Raw genomic sequence first — 21,320 nt, 5'->3', positions numbered from 1 at the left:
GTGATGATTATTCATTAACAGACTGATAAAAGGTCACACATTTATTAAAAATAAATACATTTAATTTATAATTAGATTACTTGACATGTAATAAAGAACAGCAAAATGTGTACTAGCAGGACCAAGATAAACGCCTCCAAAGAAAACCACCCATACACAAACAAATACAGTGAGGGAAAAAAGTATTTGATCCCCTGCTGATTATGTACGTTTGTCCACTGACAAAGACATGATCAGTCTATAATTTTAATGGTAGATTTATTTGAACAGTGAGAGACAGAATAACAACAAAAAAATCCAGAAAAACGCATGTCAAAAATGTTATAAATTGATTTGCATTTTAATGAGGGAAATAAGTATTTGACCCCTCTGCAAAACATTACTTAGTACTTGGTGGCAAAACCCTTGTTGGCAATCACAGAGGTCAGACGTTTCTTGTAGTTGGCCACCAGGGTTGCACACATGTCAGGAGGGATTTTGTTCCACTTCTCTTTGCAGATCTTTTCCAAGTCATTAAGGTTTCGAGGCTGACGTTTGGCAACTCAAACCTTCAGCTCCCTCCACACATTTTCTATGGGATTAAGGTCTGGAGACTGGCTAGGCCACTCCAGGACCTTAATGTGCCTCTTCTTGAGCCACTCCTTTGTTGCCTTGGCCGTGTGTTTTGGGTCATTGTCATGCTGGAATACCCATCCACGACCCATTTTCAATGCCCTGGCTGAGGGAAGGAGGTTCTCATCCAATATTTGACGGTACATGGCCCCGTCCATCGTCCCTTTGATGCGGTGAAGTTGTCCTGTCCCCTTAGCAGAAAAACACCCCCTTAGCATAATGTTTCCACCTCCATGTTTGACGGTGGGGATGGTGTTCTTGGGGTCATAGGCAGCATTCCTCCTCCTCCAAACACGGCGATTTGAGTTGATGCCAAAGAGCTCGATTTTGGTCTCATCTGACCACAACACTTTCACCCAGTTCTCCTCTGAATCATTCAGATGGTCATTGGCAAACTTCAGACGGCCCTGTATATGTGTTTTCTTGAGCAGGGGGACCTTGCGGGCGCTGCAGGATTTCAGTCCTTCACGGTGTAGTGTGTTACCAATTGTTTTCTTGGTGACTATGGTCCCAGCTGCCTTGATATCATTGACAAGATCCTCCCATGTAGTTCTGGGCTGATTCCTCACCATTCTCATGATCATTGCAACTCCACGAGGTGAGATCTTGCATGGAGCCCCAGGCAGAGGGAGGTTGACAGTTCTTTTGTGTTTCTTCCATTTGCAAATAATCGCACCAACTGTTGTCACCTTCTCACCAAGCTGCTTGGCGATGGTCTTGTAGCCCATTCCAGCCCTGTGTAGGTCTACAATCTTGTCCCTGACATCCTTGGAGAGCTCTTTGGTCTTGGCCATGGTGGAGAGTTTGGAATCTGATTGATTGATTGCTTCTGTGGACAGGTGTCTTTTATACAGGTAACAAACTGAGATTAGGAGCGCTCCCTTTAAGAGTGTGCTCCTAATCTCAGCTCGTTACCTGTATAAAAGACACCTGGGAGCCAGAAATCTTTCTGATTGAGAGGGGGTCAAATACTTATTTCCCTCATTAAAATACAAAAAACATTTTTGACATGCGTTTTTCTGGATTTTTTTGTTGTTATTCTGTCTCTCACTGTTCAAATAAACCTACCATTAAAAATTTAGACTGATCATTTCTTTGTCAGTGGGCAAACGTACAAAATCAGCAGGGGATCAAATACTTTTTTCAGTCACTGTAATACTTTTACATTATAGACTCAGATGGTACATAAATAATTGTTCTTGTATTTCACAGGGAAGAAAAGCAAACTTAATCTGAGTTGTCTTTAGAAATATCCTCGTTCAATAACTGGATTGGACATAGCAGTGTAATAATTCTATACATTTCACAAACGTCATGAGATAAATGTTAATCGGCATTACAAACGTAGACAGGCTAAATAGTAGAGTGCGTTTAGATACACTGATGTAAAAATACAGAATCCTCAAATAATGCGCTTCTAAAATTCAAACATGTTTGACAATATAACTTTGGATCTCTAAGTGCTAAATGGTGTAAACATGGATAGACTGATGAACAATCCATGTTGTGCATTGTGTCTCTTCTTTGTTCAGCACCAGTTACCTTCCTTGATACTCTACAGAGAAAGAAACAGATATCAGAAATCATTACTATTAAGTCATAATGGTAAAGCTTTGTGTTTCAAAAGTGATTACTGTCAGGCCACATAAAGAATCACCAAACAGCTTTTCTAACATACTGGCATGGCATAGTATTTTGTTCGCTGACATTCCTACATTTAGCAAACATGCAGAAAATATAAGAAAATTACACCATTCACTAAACTTGCATAATTCTATCATTCATAAATACAGAAGATTATTCACAAGGTGCAGCCATGCCTATAATGTTGGCTACATTACCAGGACAGTCCATTCTATTTTTCAGTCTAACAGAACTAGGGAGTATATGATGGATGAAAGAAGGACGAAAACCATTAGTTGCCTCCAGTATAAGGATTAAAACCAACTAGTTAGTATTGAGAGGTCAAACTGCATGTATGAGGAAGAATAACTGACAACAACACCACTAAGAGACACTGTAAAGGCCCATGAAAGGGCAAAACAGATGTTTCAGATATTTCTTATACATTTTCACCCAAAGGAGATCTCTATAGGGTTATGCTGCACCACTGTACAAGATGACTTCTAATAAGAGCCTCTTTCTTTAACTTATGTAAGAAATCGACAGAACGTCAAGGGTTATTAAAAATCTAAAGGACTAACTGACATGCTACAGCAAACCGCACAGATGACAGTCAGAGGATTCAGATACATCCAATATTATTAAGATACATAACTGAATGAGGTTCATCACAAATTGTCAGTATTACGCAATTAATAACATCTATACAATACAGACTAGTGATGCTGCCAAAACCAGAGGTGGGTGGGGAAACTTCCAGCAAGACTTGACTGTCATGCAGGTATTGGCCTCAGAGTGGCAGCACTCAACACCTTGTCATTTTCACATCAGAGGTTCATCTCTGAATCCCTGAAGGCAGGGCCACCAGTATAATGTCATGTATACCATTATTATCTGTGTCCACTGCAGGTGAGAGCTCTCCCAGTGCTTTGTGGGCCAGCCTCAGGTTCTCCCTGAGCTGTCCCAGGTCTCTCTCTGCCTTGGCCCTCATGATGCTCAGCTCTGTGTAGATGTCCTTGTACGTCTCTGTCGCATACCTCTTATCCTGCGGGGAACAGGGATTAGGTTATAACCAGGCACTATTACCAGGATAAATAGAGTATGACCCATGCTAATAAATGTACAGTAATACATGGTAATAGCATGACAATAGTATGTTGTCCATCTTATGTCTACTCTTCATACATTTATACAGACAGAGGCTATTGTTATTCTGCCAGTGTGTATTGTGTTGTGCTCTCACCCTGTGGGCTGTCTGGAGTTCGTCCTTGAGCGAGATGATCTTCTGCTTGAGGCACTGCACCTCTGACTCCTTCACACGCAGGGTGATCTAACAGTCACAGAATCACAGTTGATGCCCCAGACACAGATACAATACCAGAAGACCAAGGTGCCATAGATCAGCACAGAATGTACAGCACATGAGTATGTCATATGTTTTAGAGGTTGTAAGTTGGTCATGTTGTTAAGGGTGACATCTAGTGGCGTTACCAGTCAACGGCACATACAATTTACATCAAACTTTACTTGACTGGACTAGATAAAGATTATATCCAACATTTTTAAAAATACTTAAGCAACATCAGAAATAGGTATTGTACAGTGAAGTACTATTGAAGACTTACCTCCAGCTCATACACATCTCTCTCCTGACTAAGAGGGAAGGCGTCCTGCTTAGCCAGAGAGCACAGTCTGGTGATCTCTGCAGCTAGATGGCCACTCAACTCCTGGAAAGACAACCACAGTCATCATGACTAACACTGCTACTTTGTATTTGATGACAAAGACAAAATTGGGAAAAAATAAGGGAAATGTAAGGGACCCTCAAGGTTTTGTTGCAGAGTGTTGTAACAGTCTGATATAAAGTTTATAACAGTATGCGTTATGCATTCCAGTATGTGTGTTAAGACAGAGGACCCGGCAGCCGATTTAGTTGGCTTGGAGCAGAAACATTTGTGATGGGTACATGGTCACAATGTGACTGACCTGGTTGCGAGTCCTGAGGTCCTGGTTCTCCTGCTGACACTGACACAGAGCCTGTCTCTCTGCCTCCAGGGCCTGGCCTAAATGGGAGCTCTCCAGACACTTTAGAGAGTACTGCTGGGACAACACATCCAGCTCCCTGTGACAGGAGGCCAGCTCCTCACTACACACACACGGGTGCACACACAAAAAAACACGATCCTGTGAGCTGAAAATCACGGCCAAGACTAGACACAAGGTGCACTGTGTGTTCAGATACAGACAGACAGATATAGAGCCAAGGACAGGGAGTATGCATGTGCCACACTGCCCAGCAGCCATAAGATTATCAGTCCAAAACTCAGTGTTTGTCAGCCAATCCAGTGTACTATCTGGCCATGTGCTTTCCTTGATGATTTGCAACCACATAGATCAACAGGTAGTACATTTACCTGTGTTGCCTGCATATTTCTCCAAGATTCACGTCTCCTGCATTGTTGTTTTCATGGCATGCCCTCTGTAACTCTCTCTTGAGTTCGGCACGGTGAGTGTTCTTCATTGCTTCAATTACTAATGCCACAATAAAAGGGGATATGTTCACTCCATTAGAGTGGCATGGGAATGTGAGCTTATCAATATTCTGAGAAACTCTGCCTTAACACATACTGTAAATAACCTAAAAATGTTTAACCTTTAAAGACACAACACACACACACACTGCCCCCCTCACCTGTGATAGTGGCAGCCGTCTCCTCCTCCAGCAGTCTGTCTGTGTCTATCTGCAGGCGCTGCAGGTCCTGCTGGTGTCTGTGCTGCAGCTCTCCCAGGATCCTCTGCTGGGACTCCTCCATGGTGACAAAGCCATGCTCATATGTGGCCTGGACAGACGCAGTGGACTGTTAGGTGATTCATCCACAGATCCATTGTCATAATGGTCACTCTACTCCCTGGGGTTGGTTCATTACATCTTAATTCTTGTGAATTCAGGAACTACCAAAAATCCCATTGATGATTATTGACAATTGTTATTATGGGCGTTGTCCTACCTTTAGCTTTTCTATGTCCTCCTTATGTTTCAGCTGGAGAGACGCCATTCTCCCATCATGCTCTGCTTTAATGTCGGCCATGACAGACAGCTGCTCCTCCAGATCCTTCACACGACGTCTCAGTGATGATAACACAACCTCCAGCTCCTCTTCCCCCAGAGTGTTTGCTTCTTCATGGGGTTCAGCAGTGCTCCTCTCCTCTACATCCTTATCAGTATCAACTTCCTGGATTCCTTTCTCTACCTCATCTAGCTTACTCTCCACCTTTATCATTGGACTCTCCATGCTATTGGTCAGGTAGTCACCCTCCACCACTTCCGCACACCTTCTAACCCTGCACACTTCCTCTACTGCAGTCACTCCCTGGTTTGGGCTTTCCACCTCCATTTTACCTGCAGCATTTATTGCAGGCGTCTCTGTCTTCTGCTCACTTGCAGTGTCTAGTAGCTTTGTGTCTGTTTGCTGTGAGTCTATGTGTTCTCCCTGCCTCAGGGTGGTCATCCCTAATCCCACTGAGGAACTCCACTGTCTCTCCAGGTCTGACAGTCTGGCCCCAAGCTGCTGGTTTTCACTCAGCAGCCCAGCACATCTGCTGCACATCAAAGGAGAAGCAATGAGCAGTCCCTGTTGAGTCTCTTGAAGTTGGCTTTTGTGTAGAGTGTTAAGCCTACTGAGACGATAGGATGAGAAGGCTTCCATGGCGGTGCAGTGTATGGAAGCTAACCGGGGCTCATTTACATTGTGGAAATGACAAAGTCTTTGTGCCAGGGACTGGAGCTCGTCATTGGCCGAGGCTCCGACTGAGGAGGCGATTTGGTTGAGCAGGAAAATTCTCTCCTGTGTGATCTCTGTGAAATGTCGGCTTATGAAGTCATCAGTGTCATTATGCTGGTTGTACACATTCGATATCCTCTCATCATCCTCTTCCTCTTTCATTTCTGAACCTTTTTCACCTGCTATGTTTCCAATTATGTCCAGGTCTCTCAAAGACCTGCATCCATTCATCCTGTCCAGGCCTCCAGTGTCTGTGTTTAAATCTTTCTTATTATGAGAGAAAAGACTATGAGCTAGGAGGAGCATTTGCTTTTCCACTACCATCTGTTCTAAAATCTGACTTAGAATCATATCTGTGAGTTTATCCTCATTGGACTGAGATGGGTTGACCTTCAAACCGTTCAACAGCCTTCCCCAAAACTCCTCCTCTAAGTGAAACTGCCTGACTACTGTCTGGTTCACCTCCAAACACTTTCTATCTAATGGCACCTTTACCACATTCATATCTGACCTGTCAATCACCTGCGCTACTCTCCCTAAGGTTCTGGACATCAACATGATCCCTTCCACCACTTGCTGAACCCTTTCTTCACCTGAAACCAATATTACCTCCTCCTGCCATTTGCCTTCACTGCTACACCTCAATCCACTTTCTTTCTCCACCGTCCTTTCCTTCTCTACTTCCTCATTAAACCTTACGATGTCAGCCTCTGCCTCCATGGCTCTCTGGGTGTACAACCTCTCAGCCTCTCTGAGTTCTGTGTTGTGGGCCTGCAGCTCCCTGCAGGTCTGTTCTGTGTGCTGGAGCTGTCTCTCTAGCTCTAATTGCTTGGCCTCCATGGCCTGCAGACACTGTTGAAGGTGTTCCCGCTCCTTCTCTCCAAGGTGGTGTGTGTTGATATTCTCCTCCCCAGCTTCCTCCTCTTCATCCTCATCTTCCTCCTCCTCTTCTGCTGGGAAGCCCAGGCCTTTGAAAGTGACCTTCCTGAGCTGCAGCTGTACCTCTGTCTCCTTCAGACGCTGGTCCATTGAGGCTAGTAGGGACTGGGCCTCCTGGAGCTGCTGATCTCTCCTGCGCAGCTCCTTCTCCAGGCCCTCCACTTTGGCCTGGCTGTGCTGCTCCACCTCAGGGAGGAACTGGGGCCCACTGTACTGAGTGATAAGCTCTGCTTTCAGTCTCTCTATCTCTCTGTCTGCCTCTGTCAGCTGGTTGAGCATCTCCTGGTTGCGCTGGTTGAGGGCCTCGTTCTGGCTGCTGAGCAGCTCTACCTCCTGGGATAGTCTCCTCATCACGATGGCCTGGTCTGGGTCTACGTACTCCTCCGTGGGCCTGGGTGTCTCAGAGCATAGCAGGTTGTCTATTGTCATGCTGTTTGCTCTTTCCTGAGTTTCCTCCATGCTCAGTGAATCTGGGCTCCATGCACAACTCTTTGTGTGCGATTCTGGAATCGATGTCTGTTGATGTCTTCCGTTTTCAAACTGTCTCTGAGAGCTGGTTTCACTGCCCAAGTTAGGCCCTCTGTTCTCACTTCCATTCTGAGGCACAGAGTCAGATGAGAGTTCTGTGTCTGAGGTTGGTGACATGACAGGTGTGTTTACTGATATAGAGCAGTCAGGGAACAGATTCTCCAGCTCCTGGAGGTATCCCTCGGTACCATGCAGCCAGATGCTGGGTGGTGGTGATGGGTGAGTTCCAGGGGAGCTGTGTTTCTCCAGAGGGCCTGATGACAGGGACAGGCCAAGCTGCTCCTGTATGTTCTGTCTCTTCAGCTCCTGTTGCTGGAGGAGCTCTCTGGTCTCCCTGTACATGTCAGTCAGGCTTTTCAAAGAGGGAAGATCAGCTTCTGGGCACAACGGGGCCTCAAGCTTATAGGAAGAGACAAGACAATCATTTATAATTAGGTAGTTATCATTGTTGAAAAGTGGAAGAATTGTAGATGGAAATATAGAGCATATCTATACTATGTATAGGCTAATATATATTTTGCCTTACCGGCAGGGAGGCATGATGCTGGCGTCCTAATGCAGTGCTCAAGTGAGCCTCCAGCTCAAGCCTGCGATGGTCCGACTCTGCCAACTGGCCCTTCAACTCCTCAACCTTTAATCACAAGACACAGAGATACAGTACGTCCACCGTTAAGCCAACCAGCAGCAGAGAAAGCATCTCATAACTTTAACATTGTTCCTGTTAGGAATAATGTTGAGATACACAGACTCACCCTCCTGTTGCAGGTCTCCAGTAGAATCCCCATATCCTCTTTATCCTTGCCCTTGGACTCAGTGTACAATGGAACAGTCTTCTCCTGTCTAAAGGCAGTCCTCTCCACCTGCTGCCAGCATTGTTCAATCTCCCTCTGCACCCTCTGGTGAGTCTTGGGTGACCTGGGACTGATGTCTCTCATAGGGAAGCCTAGCATGCTGTCATACCTCCTCCTCCTCTCCTCTCGCCTCCTCTTCCTCTCCAGGTCCCCTACCTCCATCTGAAGAGGCTCCTTTGTCTCCTCCTGCTGCACCTCCTGCTCAGAGGCTAGCAGGACCATAGGCCTGAACTCAGCCCAGTCAAAGGTCTTGGAGCGCCCTTCGCGTCTCCTCTCACGGATGCGGATCTGTTTGGGGCCCTGGACTCTCTCTGTAGGGACCTCAGAGGAGGGGGAGGAGTCCTGGGTCACGTCTGGCTTAGGGTGGGCCAGGGACTCTGATGGGCTGCAGGGGATACGATGGACTGGCAAGCTGCTTTACAATCACAACAGAATAATACAAATACTTACTGACCGAGGAAACGAGGTATTCTGCCTAAACAAAGGCACAGACCTTCCCATCACTACTATAGAATGGTGGTAGGCTACTAATGTATTACTATGTAGTAGTGCGGGTGGTATGACAGATGGCATTTACCTGGCTACATCAGGAGCTTTAGATGGATGGACATTCTTCATGAGGGCCTGGATCCAGTTTCTCCGTATCCCTGCAGTCATGGCTGACAGAGTAAAGACACACTTCTGGGTCTGAGGGAAGATATTAGGAATATTACTTTGATTGAGTATAGGAGACTTATGTATAGAATGGATCAACATTCATCTGTTGATTTAGATTTTTGTAGATATAGATTTAGTCTTACATGGATCTGAAAGCCGTAGTTCCTCTGGACCTGGTACTCTGAGACATTATGACACTTGGTCAAGTCAATCTCCCCGTCCAGATCTGAGTTCTAACAAGAGAAGATGACAAACATCAATTCAAAAGACTTGGGATGAGAAAATACCAACAACATGTTTCTCTGTCATCACAAAATCACATCTCTGTGTGCACTGCATTGAATAAAAATGAAAATGAACATGAACTTGCCTCCTCTGCAAGGGAATCCTTGTAGTACCTCAGACTGTCAGCTGACAGCACAAACCAGTATTTCCTCCACTAGAGGGGAGCAGAAATACATTATAAGGGATAGTAGATACAGAAACCTACATAATACATTTGAACAGTCAGGCTTCACCTTCATAGTAAGGACCCACAGCACCTGCAAAATCACTAAATGTACATGCACACATTCAGCATCCATGTGCCTTTGGGGTAGAAATGTGGGAATGTGTTAAGTGAAGTAAAACACATTCTTGATCTGTCCATTCCTATACCTGATCCCCTTTATCCAGTTTCATCATCCACCCTTTCTTGAAGTTCAGCAAATCAGGCTGCAAGGAAGATAAGATAGTAAGTTAGTCAGGAGGCCAATGAGGCACGGTCATACAGTTGTTTTCAGACACTTCAACATAAAAGTAAACTGCTGTCAATCCACTTGGGGCTTTCATTTATACTTGTTTGAATTATGAGAGCATCCTTGTTTGAACTGTGACAGTTTTCTGACATGTTTTACAACTTGACCCCATGCCTTCAGTGCACAGGAATTCCAAAAGTAACAACCACTCACAGTCATGACAGACTCTGAGGTCCTGCGGTCCAGTGACTTAGCTCTTCTCTGAGGAGGAGGGACGGTGAGTTGACCTGGGCTTAGATCTCCACACGACTGCAGTTTCTGGGTGTAACAACAGGACACTATCAATTACTGAAGTAACAATGTAGAAGGTGTAAAATGGGTTAGCAAATGTGATCATATCCTGTATTACTGTAAGCTTGTTGCAAATAAAAAATGAGATTAGGTTTTTTCCCTTTACTCTATCATGACTGAGACAGCTTGGACGTGTGCATTGTATCAAGCAGAGAACCTACGAGTCATGGCAGGTCTCTGGCAGGCAGTGTTGTGAGATGTAAGGCTTATTGTGGGACACAGCAGGAGAGAGGAACTACTCTTTATACAGGGGCTATTAAACCTTACTCACATTAAGAATGAGTTCCACTCTGGTGACTGGGCTTGGCTGGGGAGTGTATGAAAAGACTTTGGAGGCTGTATTATCCCTGATGGCCCCTGGCATCCAGTCTCACAAGCCCAGGGATGTTAAAAGTCCCAAATCTGTCTTGACAAGATTCTCACATCCCTGTCTGTTACCTACCAAAGCTACCTCATATTGGGTTTCATCCTGGCTAACTAAATAGCTCTAACAACACATCAGAGAGTCCCTTTTAAGTCTAGATTAGCCACCGCTAAATGAAACTAGAGTCAGCGGCACCATATGAAACAAGATTATTTTCTCATTTACTTGAGCCTTCAAAAGCCTCATTCTTTTCACTCTTACGTAATAAAAAAAAAAGACTTCAGTAAATACAGAACATTCTTTGTCTGTGCCCAGCTATTTTCATAGAAAACTATCCAAGTACACATAACAGTAACATCAGGGAGAGAACACTGCTCCCTGCAGCAGTGTGAACTAGCCTCCTGGCGACAAACACTGACCATTCTGGACTGTTGCTGTCTTCCGATGAAGTCCCTTTTCCCTAGGATAGGATGGGAAAAGGGAAGTGGGACTATCTGGGGAATCTGAGCCTGGGGTCAGAGTGAACTCTGACCTCTAACTCCAATACCCCCCAAAAAACACTGGAACTGAAGGAACATCAATTATCACATGGGATAAGATGTTCAGCCGGGCAGGAACTTAAGAGGAAAATCCTACAGAGGGAGACTGTATATTTAATCAGAGATTAACGTTCAACCTTTGACCCTATGGGATGGCCATACTGTGTATGGTGTGTCTAACTAAATCATATTACTGGGTTCAACAGTTCATACAGTATCTCATAATATAAACAGAAAGATATACAGTACACCAGCTATAGTCTGTGAAACATCAACTACAAGCGGCCGGTTGCACCTTAATTGGAGAGGACAGGCTCATAGTAATGGCTGGAACGGAATTAATGGAATGGTATCAAACACATCAAACAAAATGGTTTCCATGTGTTCGATACCATTCCATTTACTCCATTCCAGACATTATTATGAGCTGTCCACCCCTCAGCAGCCTCCTGTGACATCAACAGTATGTTGTCTACATCTAGTACAACGTGCATACTGTGTACCAGTATGGACTGTACATGTGTTCTATACTGTACTGCTAATCCTAAATACTGGTCATGTATTTGTTGTTGTCAGGAGTAGACAGACTGGTACTTATGCTTTGGTCACCACCTTAATCACCAGGAGCCAGTCTGAGAACATGGTGACTGTCATTTCACAAACAGATGTGCACTTGGCTCAGGAGATACTGTACAGTGGTAGCGCCCAGCTTCAAACACATGACCAACAGCATCTCCCTATACAGTGAGGGAAAAAAGTATTTGATCCCCTGCTGATTTTGTACGTTTGCCCACTGACAAAGACATGATCAGTCTATAATTTTAATGGTAGGTTTATTTGAACAGTGAGAGACAGAATAACAACAACAAAATCCAGAAAGACGCATGTCAAAAATGTTATAAATTGATTTGCATTTTAATGAGGGAAATAAGTATTTGACCCCCCTGCAAAACATGACTTAGTACTTGGTGGCAAAACCCTTGTTGGCAATCACAGAGGTCAGACATTTCTTGTAGTTGGCCACCAGGTTTGCACACATCTCAGGAGGGATTTTGTTCCACTCCTCTTTGTAGATCTTCTCCAAGTCATTAAGGTTTCGAGGCTGATGTTTGGCAACTCGAACCTTCAGCTCCCTCCACAGATTTTCTATGGGATTATGGTCTGGAGACTGGCTAGGCCACTCCAGGACTTTAATGTGCTTCTTCTTGAGCCACTCCTTTGTTGCCTTGGCCATGTGTTTTGGGTCATTGTCATGCTGGAATACCCATCCACGACCCATTTTCAATGCCCTGGCTGAGGGAAGAAGATTCTCACCCAAGATTTGACGGTACATGGCCCCGTCCATCGTCCCTTTGATGCGGTGAAGTTGTCCTGTCCCCTTAGCAGAAAAACACCCCCAAAGCATAATGTTTCCACCTCCATGTTTGATAGTGGGGATGGTGTTCTTGGGGTCATAGGCAGCATTCCTCCTCCTCCGAACACGGCGAGTTCAGTTGATGCAAGAAAGCTCGATTTTGGTCTCATCTGACCACAACACTTTCACCCAGTTCTCCTCTGAATCATTCAGATGTTCATTGGAAAACTTCAGACGGCCCTGTATATGTGCTTTCTTGAGCAGGGGGACCTTGCAGGCGCTGCAGGACTTCAGTCCTTCACGGCGTAGTGTGTTACCAATTGTTTTCTTGGTGACTATGGTCCCAGCTGCCTTGAGATCTTTGATTATTTCCATCTTGATTGTAGATAGCCTAGCCATGGGCGGCAGGTAGCTTAGTGGGTAAGAGCGTTGTGCCAGTAACCGAAAGGTCGCTGGTTCTAATCCCCGAGCCGACTAGGTGAAAAATCTGTTGATGTGCCCTTAAGCAAGGCACTTAACCCTAATTGCTCATGTAAGTCGCTCTGGATAAGAGCGTCTGCTAAATGACTAAAATGTAAATGTAAATAAGATCCTCCCGTGTAGTTCTGGGCTGATTCCTCACCGTTCTCATGATCACTGCAACTCCACAAGGTGAGATCTTGCATGGAGCCCCAGGGAGATTGACAGTTCTTTTGTGTTTCTTCCATTTGCGAATAATCGCACCAACTGTTGTCACCTTCTCACCAAGCTGCTTGGCGATGGTCTTGTAGCCCATTCCAGCCTTGTGTAGGTCTACAATCTTGTCCCTGACATCCTTGGAGAGCTTTTTGGTCTTGGCCATGGTGGAGAGTTTGTAATCTGATTGATTGATTGCTTCTGTGGACAGGTGTCTTTTATACAGGTAACAAACTGAGATTAGGAGCGCTCCCTTTAAGAGTGTGCTCCTAATCTCAGCTCGTTACCTGTATAAAAGACACCTGGGAGCCAGAAATCTTTCTGATTGAGAGGGGGTCAAATACTTATTTCCCTCATTAAAATGCAAATCAATTTATAACATTTTTTACATGCGTTTTTCTGGATTTTGTTGTTGTTATTCTGTCTCTCACTGTTCAAATAAACCTACCATTAAAATTATAGACTGATCATTTCTTTGTCAGTGGGCAAACGTACAAAATCAGCAGGGGATCAAATACTTTTTTCCCTCACTGTAGATACAACAGCTCCCTACAGATACAACAGCTCCCTACAGATACAACAGCTCCCTACAGATACAACAGCTCCCTACAGATACAACAGCTCCCTACAGATACAACAGCTCCCTACAGATACAACAGCTCCCTACAGATACAGCAGCTCCCTACAGATACAACAGCTCCCTACAGATACAACAGCTCCCTACAGATACAACAGCTCCCTACAGATACAACAGCTCCCACAGATACAACAGCTCCCTACAGATACAACAGCTCCCACAGATACAACAGGTCCCTAAAGATACAACAGCTCCCTACAGATACAACAGCTCCCTACAGATACAACAGCTCCCTACAGATACAACAGCTCCCTACAGATACAACAGCTCCCACAGATACAACAGGTCCCTACAGATACAACAGGTACCTACAGATACAACAGGTCCCTAAAGATACAACAGGTCCCTACAGATACAACAGCTCCCTACAGATACAACAGGTCCCTACAGATACAACAGGTCCCTACAGATACAACAGGTCCCTACAGATACAACAACTCACAGTTAAAATATCTGTCCTTTGCCTTCCTTTGATTCTGATGTCAATTAAAGCAGCAGTATATCCAGATAGGATATGAAAGCCTTGGGTGGCATTGTACTGTAAGATACCATCACTGTTATGAGTTAGCAGAGGTTTGTCTGGGACATTGTACTGTAAGCTACCATCACTGTTATGAGTTAGCAGAGGTTTGTCTGGGTCTCACAGGCAGATCCCTAATTACATAGTATCCATGTTTAGGGTACATGGAAAATGTGTCTAAGAGGAATGCCATTCTGAGATTACAACACACAACATGAAGTGCAGATGGAGCCCCGTCAGAACATTAAAACCAGTTTAGTTAGAGAACAAAACACAGTAGTGAATTATTCACCTTCTTCTCTCTGTCTTACTCACACTAACACATGCCTCAACACGGCTGATGGGAGGACTGACTTAGCCATGCCAAACTCTCATCACCTGCATTTCGGTACGGAACTAAACACACATACATTGACACACGTGGCACACACACACACCTGACAGTGTTGACACACACACATACATTGACACATGTGGCACACACACACACCTGACAGTGTGGAATGTAAGAGTACCGCTTCATCCCTGTCCATGAGCCTTACACACTATGCAATCAGGCCAGGGCCGAAACGTGTGAGGTGACGTCTTTGCCTCTCCAACACCTGGTCTTATGAGTCATGTCCAAACAAGTCCAATGGAGAACTAGCGGGACCAGATGTGCGGTGTGCATGTGTACATTACCTTAACAATGATGGACTCCATCAATGATGTGTAAAATACCAATCTATATGTGTATTCATTGGACACTGTCCTAAAGGGGTCTGCCAAAAGGGCAATGCTTGCCTTGGGCCCTCCTGGTGGGTAACAGGTGTTGTTATTCTTAAATGCTATGGTTACTCTTTGGATTATGAGGTGTGGTTCGAGTGATGGTGTTAAAGTGGAGGAATGTGACAAGCCTTACAGGGAGTGACTGGGAGGACTGATTGCAGTGTAAAAAGACTGGGATGGTGTGACTAATACCTCTCTCTGGTTGCTGCGAGCTTCACTCCTGCCCTTCCTGGATCCAGCCTGACCCAGGTCCTCTCCCACAGCACACCTCCCAGCCTTCCCTGGCTCATTGTAGCAGCTGAAAAGCAGGAAAATCAGGTCTGTCATTCAACAAACAGCCATGGCGTCCTCCATGGCCCATCACAGGTGGGCTGTGACATCACTTCCAGCAGGAACAACGTCAGGATGACAGATGAATTATGTCACCACCGCTTGCTCTGTACTCCCAAGCTGGGCCTAGCCTGATGACATCCATGTCACCTACATCCATCTAGTGCTATTGTTGAGTTGGAAGTTCAAGTGACATCCTCACCTCCAGTGTCATGTTTTGTTTAGAAAGAGAGCAGATATTACATAGATGGAATTCCCTAGAAGGAATCTGATATTGAAATGTTGTATATATAACCACAAAAGCGAATACTATCTTTAATAAACTGAGGGTGTAGCATCTCTCCTGTTATAACAGGGATGGTAAATTCCTGTTGAGGCATGTGTGTATCTGTATGAGTTGGCACAAACATAATACTGTGCCCTCAGTCAGTATAATGTCTTGCCTTGACATTTCTCCTACTTTCTGTTGACTGGCAGTTTGTGAGGAACTCAGAAATAGAATTCCTGAAAAATATCTAATTATACAATCCTTTAGGAATTTCAAGGCCTTATTCGGGGCAAGGATTCTGTCTGTCCCTAGAAGGCAATGAATGAAACACACAGACCAAGGAGGTATTCCCGTCACATAGCCCAAATACTATATATTCTGTTAGTCAGGGCACAAACTGGGAGTGCTTCTATAAGCTAAATTTAAAAAGCGTTTCCTCCCTAATGGAAGGATATGGGTCTTTGATGTGCTGTTGGGCTGTGTGTAATGTGTGTACCATTTTATACAGAGAGAAACAGGGAGGCATCTGCTGTCCTTTAGTGCTAATTGCTAGCACATTTGGTCCTAGCCCCTGCCAAACCAGTTTTATGCCTGTTAGCATTTGCATGACGACACACAACAAATACAAAACAAAATTAATAACATTTCAACTAATGTCCAAGAACGTTGCGTTCATTATAGATCTCCCAATATCAGACACAACTGATTACATTTCTGCTCCATGATTCTCACCTTCTCTCTGCCCTGTTGTTCTTGTTGGCAGGTAGGAGGCCTCTGTATGGCGTAGGCTCTGTGGGCTGGCTGTCGCTGCTGGTGTCAGTCCCCTCGCTAGCCACAGAGTCCAGGGAACTCACAGAGCTACTGATGCAGGAGCCGTTGGAGAGTCGCAGACTACTGTCAAAGGTCAGGGAGTCACTGGAGGCTGAAGGGAGGTAGTGGGGATCATGACCTGAGGAGATTTATTAAATAAAGAGGGTTGTTTTCAGACACTTTTCTCAGTGACTGCACAGGTTAGGTCTATGTTTTTCGTGATACTGCAGGTCATTGCTTGTGGACCGAAACACAAATAGCAGGACAGTGGCAAGATTTTTATGAGAATCCTGTTCTGAAAAATCTAACTTTTAAGACTTGTTATATGAGGAATATGGTCAGATAGTCACTATAATGTCTCCCATCTAAGGAAGTGTCACCTTTGACCATAGTAGACATTTGAGGGACACCACTACATAGTGTCACTCCAAAGTTGCACCTAGCGGACCACAACTCATTAAAGAGATGCATATAGTTTGTTTTCCGTTTCATCTGCTCCCAAGCCATGGAAAAGCAGCTCTAATATCTGTAACCTACATCAGCCTAACGAAGTCCCCTACAGGCAGTCTGCACTACAGGAGTTGGTCCTGCTCTCTGTTATAACCTAGGTCCAGACACACCAATAAGTCTGCCTCCACATAGTTAGTGTGCACTTACCGTTCATCACATGACCGCTATTAAGAGAAATGTCTGCTCTGCTCGCATAATTCATCTTAGTTGTGTCTGTGAAATATATTAGAGATTGTTTACCATGAGCCTTGCATCCTTTTCTACAGTCTTTCAATAACACTACTACACTGGTAATGAATCTGTCCACTAATAAAGGCCAACTTTCTCATCCTGTATGCATGACCACCTGCAGGAAGTTAAGACAGTGTTAGAGGGCAGGAAATGGCTGTGAATGTCTGACAGACATAAAAGCCTGTCTGAGTGTGTGTGTGTATGTGTGTTGGCTGGTGTCTTTCCTCCACACCTGCAGGGGTCTCGTCCTGGCCCGGGGGATCAGTATCTGTCACAGTCCAGACAGGGGCCGCATCCGGACCCTCACCAGGCCGCTTTCCCTGCCACAGGCTGGAGCGAGGGTCACCACTTTCCATGACTGAGAAACTGGGCTCAGTGGCAGCCATCTTTGCTGGGCTGGGCTCCTGATGGAACACAATCTTCATTATCATAATGTGTAAAGGCATAACACATCGTTGACATATTTTTCTGCAGTATTTTCAAACATGTATTTAGGCCACCGGTGACCAGGTATCTTGGTCACAATGTTATGAAAAGAAGAAGTTGTCACCTGGGAAGTAGTGGGTTCTACTTTACGTTTCTTCTTCTGATTCTGCTTATAGGTCCGTGGGTAAACAACTAGTTGTTCACTCCAGCTGGTAAAAGCAAAACAACACGGACAGGACAGGGATTCAAAGTATTGTCCATCAAATACTAGAATTTACAGAGAAGTTAAGTAAGGAGTGATACCGTATCATACTGTAATATCAGAGAAGTTAAGTCAGGAGTGATACCGTATCATACTGTAATATCAGAGAAGTTAAGTCAGGAGTGATACCGTATCATACTGTAATATCAGAGAAGTTAAGTCAGGAGTGATATCATATCACACTGTAATATCAAATAAGTATTACTGACCCATTGATGATCTCCTTGTTCTCCCCCCGGATAAACAACTCCTGTTCAGGTGTGATGACGCACAAAGCGTTCTTCTGGCCTGTCTTAGGCTCTGCGTCAATCACCTCTGTACACAGATTCATGTTCACTGTGCCTTGTGGCAGAGTGCTTGTCTAAAGGAAAGATACACAATGTCAATCATTTTGTCTGACTGGAAATTCTGGCACAGATTATGATGCTATTCATGGTATCTTTGGTACACCATCTTTAAATATAACAAAAGATATATAATTATATTTTGGAGGGTTAAAGGTCATCATGAACAAGACGTTACCCGTTGCAACTGAGTTTTAATATAGGCTATATAGAGTGACATGAAAGAGAGCAGAGGAGGAGGTTTCAGAAGATCAGTGGGAGAGGGGGATGTGGCATTAGAGGAGAGATTAAGCCCAAGTCATTTGCTATGGTGCTACACACAACATCTGGCCAAAAGATGCAGTGAATCCACTCATAACACATTAAAACATACATCAGAACAATTTACTGTAGTTCACCTCTATTTATGTTGGCTGGTCTAGTTTGCTTAGCTTTTTGGTGTGTGTTCAAATACAGAATCTCTTACCAACTTGTCCAGTGCAAAGCTCAAGCTGCCATGTTCATACAGGATGAAGAATCGACGCTGCCATTTCTGCCATTTAGAGATAGAGTTGTTATGGATAATGTTACAATAATGCCTGAAAATATTGAATAACTTGTAGGTTTATCAGAATATAGTCTAGTACGATTGATATATTTGTGTACAACATAGTCCAAGAATAGATCGTTATTTTCATTCTCTTACCCTTGATCTCTGAATTGGATTGTCAAAGTCTGTCCCCTCAGGAGCCAAGCAGAGCCAGCCTCCATAGATGGGTTTGGCCTGTCAAGAATGGGAACACAAGGAGAAATGAGTTGGGTCCTCTGAAATGCAAAATGCTCAGGATCTGATCTCAAATAAGCCTACTTGATCTTGACCTGTGAAGGTTCTATCCCATGAAATAGTTTTTCTATGCCATCCTATGGGGCTTGGCTTTTTCTGGCAGGGAGCGTCAATACTCTTTGATTCACGTTTTGAATGACAAAGGAATAACAATCCTATCTTTTTAGGGAATGTCCTTTGTAGGTTTAGCCAGTGCCAGTTCGTGCTTCAGTGTTCTTATAGTGCTATGCTGCATTTACAAAATGTGTCAACAGATTAAGTATGTCCATGCAATAGGTCATAAATAAGAGGCAGGGGTAATCTTGTTGACATGGAAAAGAGAAGATAAACTGCTCTTTGTGCTCTATTTGAGATGTCCCCAAAGACTGGAATGTTCTGACTCTCTGCCAGTTACTCAACTCTTAGTCAGAGTGTTGTTCCTTGTGTTATGAGTGCTTCTCAACATGAGATAGCTTCTCAACATGAGATAATTATTTCCTCAAAAATTCCAACAGACTTGAATACTTTATACTTAACCTTCACACCTGAATCAGATGCTTTAAAACAGGAGCTTACTTAGCTGAGGCCCATTGAGCAATGGCTCTAAATTTACAAGGCACACAGAGATGAGCACAAAAGGACCAGATAGCAATGGTGTATATGTTTTCTGAAAGAATAATAACCTGTTGTAACATATGGCATGCTGAGTGCTGACAGTTGAGGTCTCTTTACAAAAGTGTGTGAGGCGTGTGGTGACAAATATTGGACTCATGCATTGGGGCCATTCAGTCAAATTGGTTCATTTTCTACAACATGTAAGATATTGCGTCTGTTCATTCAATTTCACAAATGAACGTGATACCTGACACAATATGAAGGAATGTCTCTGTCTGATATAACATTGAGTGCATGCCTATCTGTTATCCCTGTCATCAACATTCAGAAGACTAATAGCCAAAGTATTAAAACTATAAAAACATAAAATGTGTTTGTTCACTTACCTGGTCCTTACAATGATCAGTCGGAAGATGCAGCTCCTGAGACTTGAAGCAGTTCTGACATTTACTTTTATAAAAAATGTTGGCTTGGAATTTATTACACGGATTCGCACTCTTTTGTCCAGACATTTTGTCGTATATAGGCTACTACTATGTGAATCCGAAATGCTCGCCAATTCTCTCTTCTTTGCAGGGCAGTTTATCCGGTTCGAAAATCTGTCAAATCCTGTGCGCTTTGAGCTCTTCCCGACCGGTCGAAATCTGGGACGTCCTAGGCAGCTGAGGAGTTGGCTATATAAATCCAACCTGGACTCAGGGGTAGACGTAATATAGCAAACGAAAATATGTGATATGCATATTAGTATGATATGTTACATTTGGTATTGTAAGTTTTCATTTGTGGATGTCCATCATCCATTTAGCATGATATGTTATGAATTACAATTTGTATGATCTGTTACAATTCGTATGATATCTTATGATTTGCAATTCGTACAATATGTTACGAATTCCAATTTGTTGTGGCTAATGTTAGCTTGGTGGCTAACGCTAACGTTAGCTAGGTGGCTAATGTTAGCTAGGCTAGGGGTTAGTGTTAGAGGTTATGGTTAAGGTTAGGGTTAAGGTCAGAGATGGGCATTAGCTCTGTTACATGTATTTGAAATATGTACACTACTGTTCAAAAGTTTGGGGTCACTTAGAAATGTCCTTGTTTTCGAAAGAAAAACAATTTTTTTTGTCCATTAAAATAACATCAAATTGATCAGAAATACAGTGTAGACATTGTTAATGTTGTAAATGGCTATTGTAGCTGGAAACGGCTGATATTTAATGGAATATCTACATAGGCGTACAGAGGCCAATTATCAGCAACCATCAGTCCTGTGTTCCAATGGCACGTTGTGTTTGCTAATCCAAGTTGATCATTTTAAAAGGCTAATTGATCATTAGAAAACCCTTTTGCAATTATGTTAGCACAGCTGAAAACTGTTGTGCTGATTAATGAAGCAATAAAACTGGCCTTCTTGAGACTAGTTGAGTATCTGGAGCATCAGCAATTGTGGGTTTGATTACAGGCTCAAAATGGCCAGAAACAAATAACTTTCATCTGAAACTCGTCAGTCTATTCTTGTTCTGAGAAATGAAGGCTATTCCATGCGAGAAATTGCCAAGAAACTGAAGATCTCGTACAACGCTGTGTACTACTCCCTTCACAGAACTGCGCAAACTGGCTCTAACCAGAATAGAAAGAGGAGTGGGAGGACCCGGTGCACAACTGAGCAAGAGGACAAATACATTAGAGTGTCTAGTTTGAGAAACAGGCGCTTCACAGGTCCTCAACTGGCAGCTTCATTAAATAGTACCCGCAAACACCAGTCTCAACGTCAACAGTGAAGAGGCG

At 43.9% G+C, this 21,320-nt stretch overlaps 1 protein-coding gene across 1 annotated transcript; it reads right to left on the bottom strand.

Moving 5' to 3' along the window:
• Positions 1-29: 29 nt before the first annotated feature.
• On the bottom strand, positions 30-20,189 carry LOC311144469 (uncharacterized protein). The gene is made up of 23 exons (XM_084180494.1): positions 19,922-20,189; positions 18,804-18,881; positions 18,585-18,650; positions 17,984-18,135; positions 17,637-17,721; positions 17,319-17,490; positions 16,268-16,484; positions 15,130-15,235; positions 9,943-10,047; positions 9,650-9,706; positions 9,363-9,431; positions 9,136-9,225; positions 8,913-9,022; positions 8,237-8,747; positions 8,011-8,115; positions 5,244-7,883; positions 4,928-5,075; positions 4,650-4,767; positions 4,222-4,381; positions 3,861-3,962; positions 3,479-3,565; positions 3,121-3,280; positions 30-2,167 (listed from the first exon to the last, which is right to left on the bottom strand). Exons 1-23 carry the CDS (start codon positions 20,045-20,047, stop codon positions 2,151-2,153), a joined length of 5,481 nt encoding a protein of 1,826 aa, XP_084036620.1. The 5' UTR covers positions 20,048-20,189; the 3' UTR covers positions 30-2,150.
• Between the last annotated feature and the right edge of the window lie 1,131 nt (positions 20,190-21,320).

Source organism: Coregonus lavaretus (assembly GCF_964263955.1).
Source record: "Coregonus lavaretus genome assembly, chromosome: 2".
Lineage (NCBI taxonomy): Eukaryota > Metazoa > Chordata > Actinopteri > Salmoniformes > Salmonidae > Coregonus > Coregonus lavaretus.
This window is presented reverse-complemented; position numbering and strand designations above follow the sequence as displayed.

Excerpts from the sequence above, each read along its gene's own strand:
- LOC311144469 (XM_084180494.1), bottom strand. The coding sequence starts at position 20,047 with ATGTCTGGACAAAAGAGTGCGAATCCGTGTAATAAATTCCAAGCCAAC. Across the intron at positions 16,485-17,318 it reads CCAGGACGAGACCCCTGCAG|GTCATGATCCCCACTACCTC; the intron begins GTGTGGAGGAAA and ends AAATCTCCTCAG. Across the intron at positions 8,748-8,912 it reads AAAGCTCCTGATGTAGCCAG|CTTGCCAGTCCATCGTATCC; the intron begins GTAAATGCCATC and ends ATTGTAAAGCAG.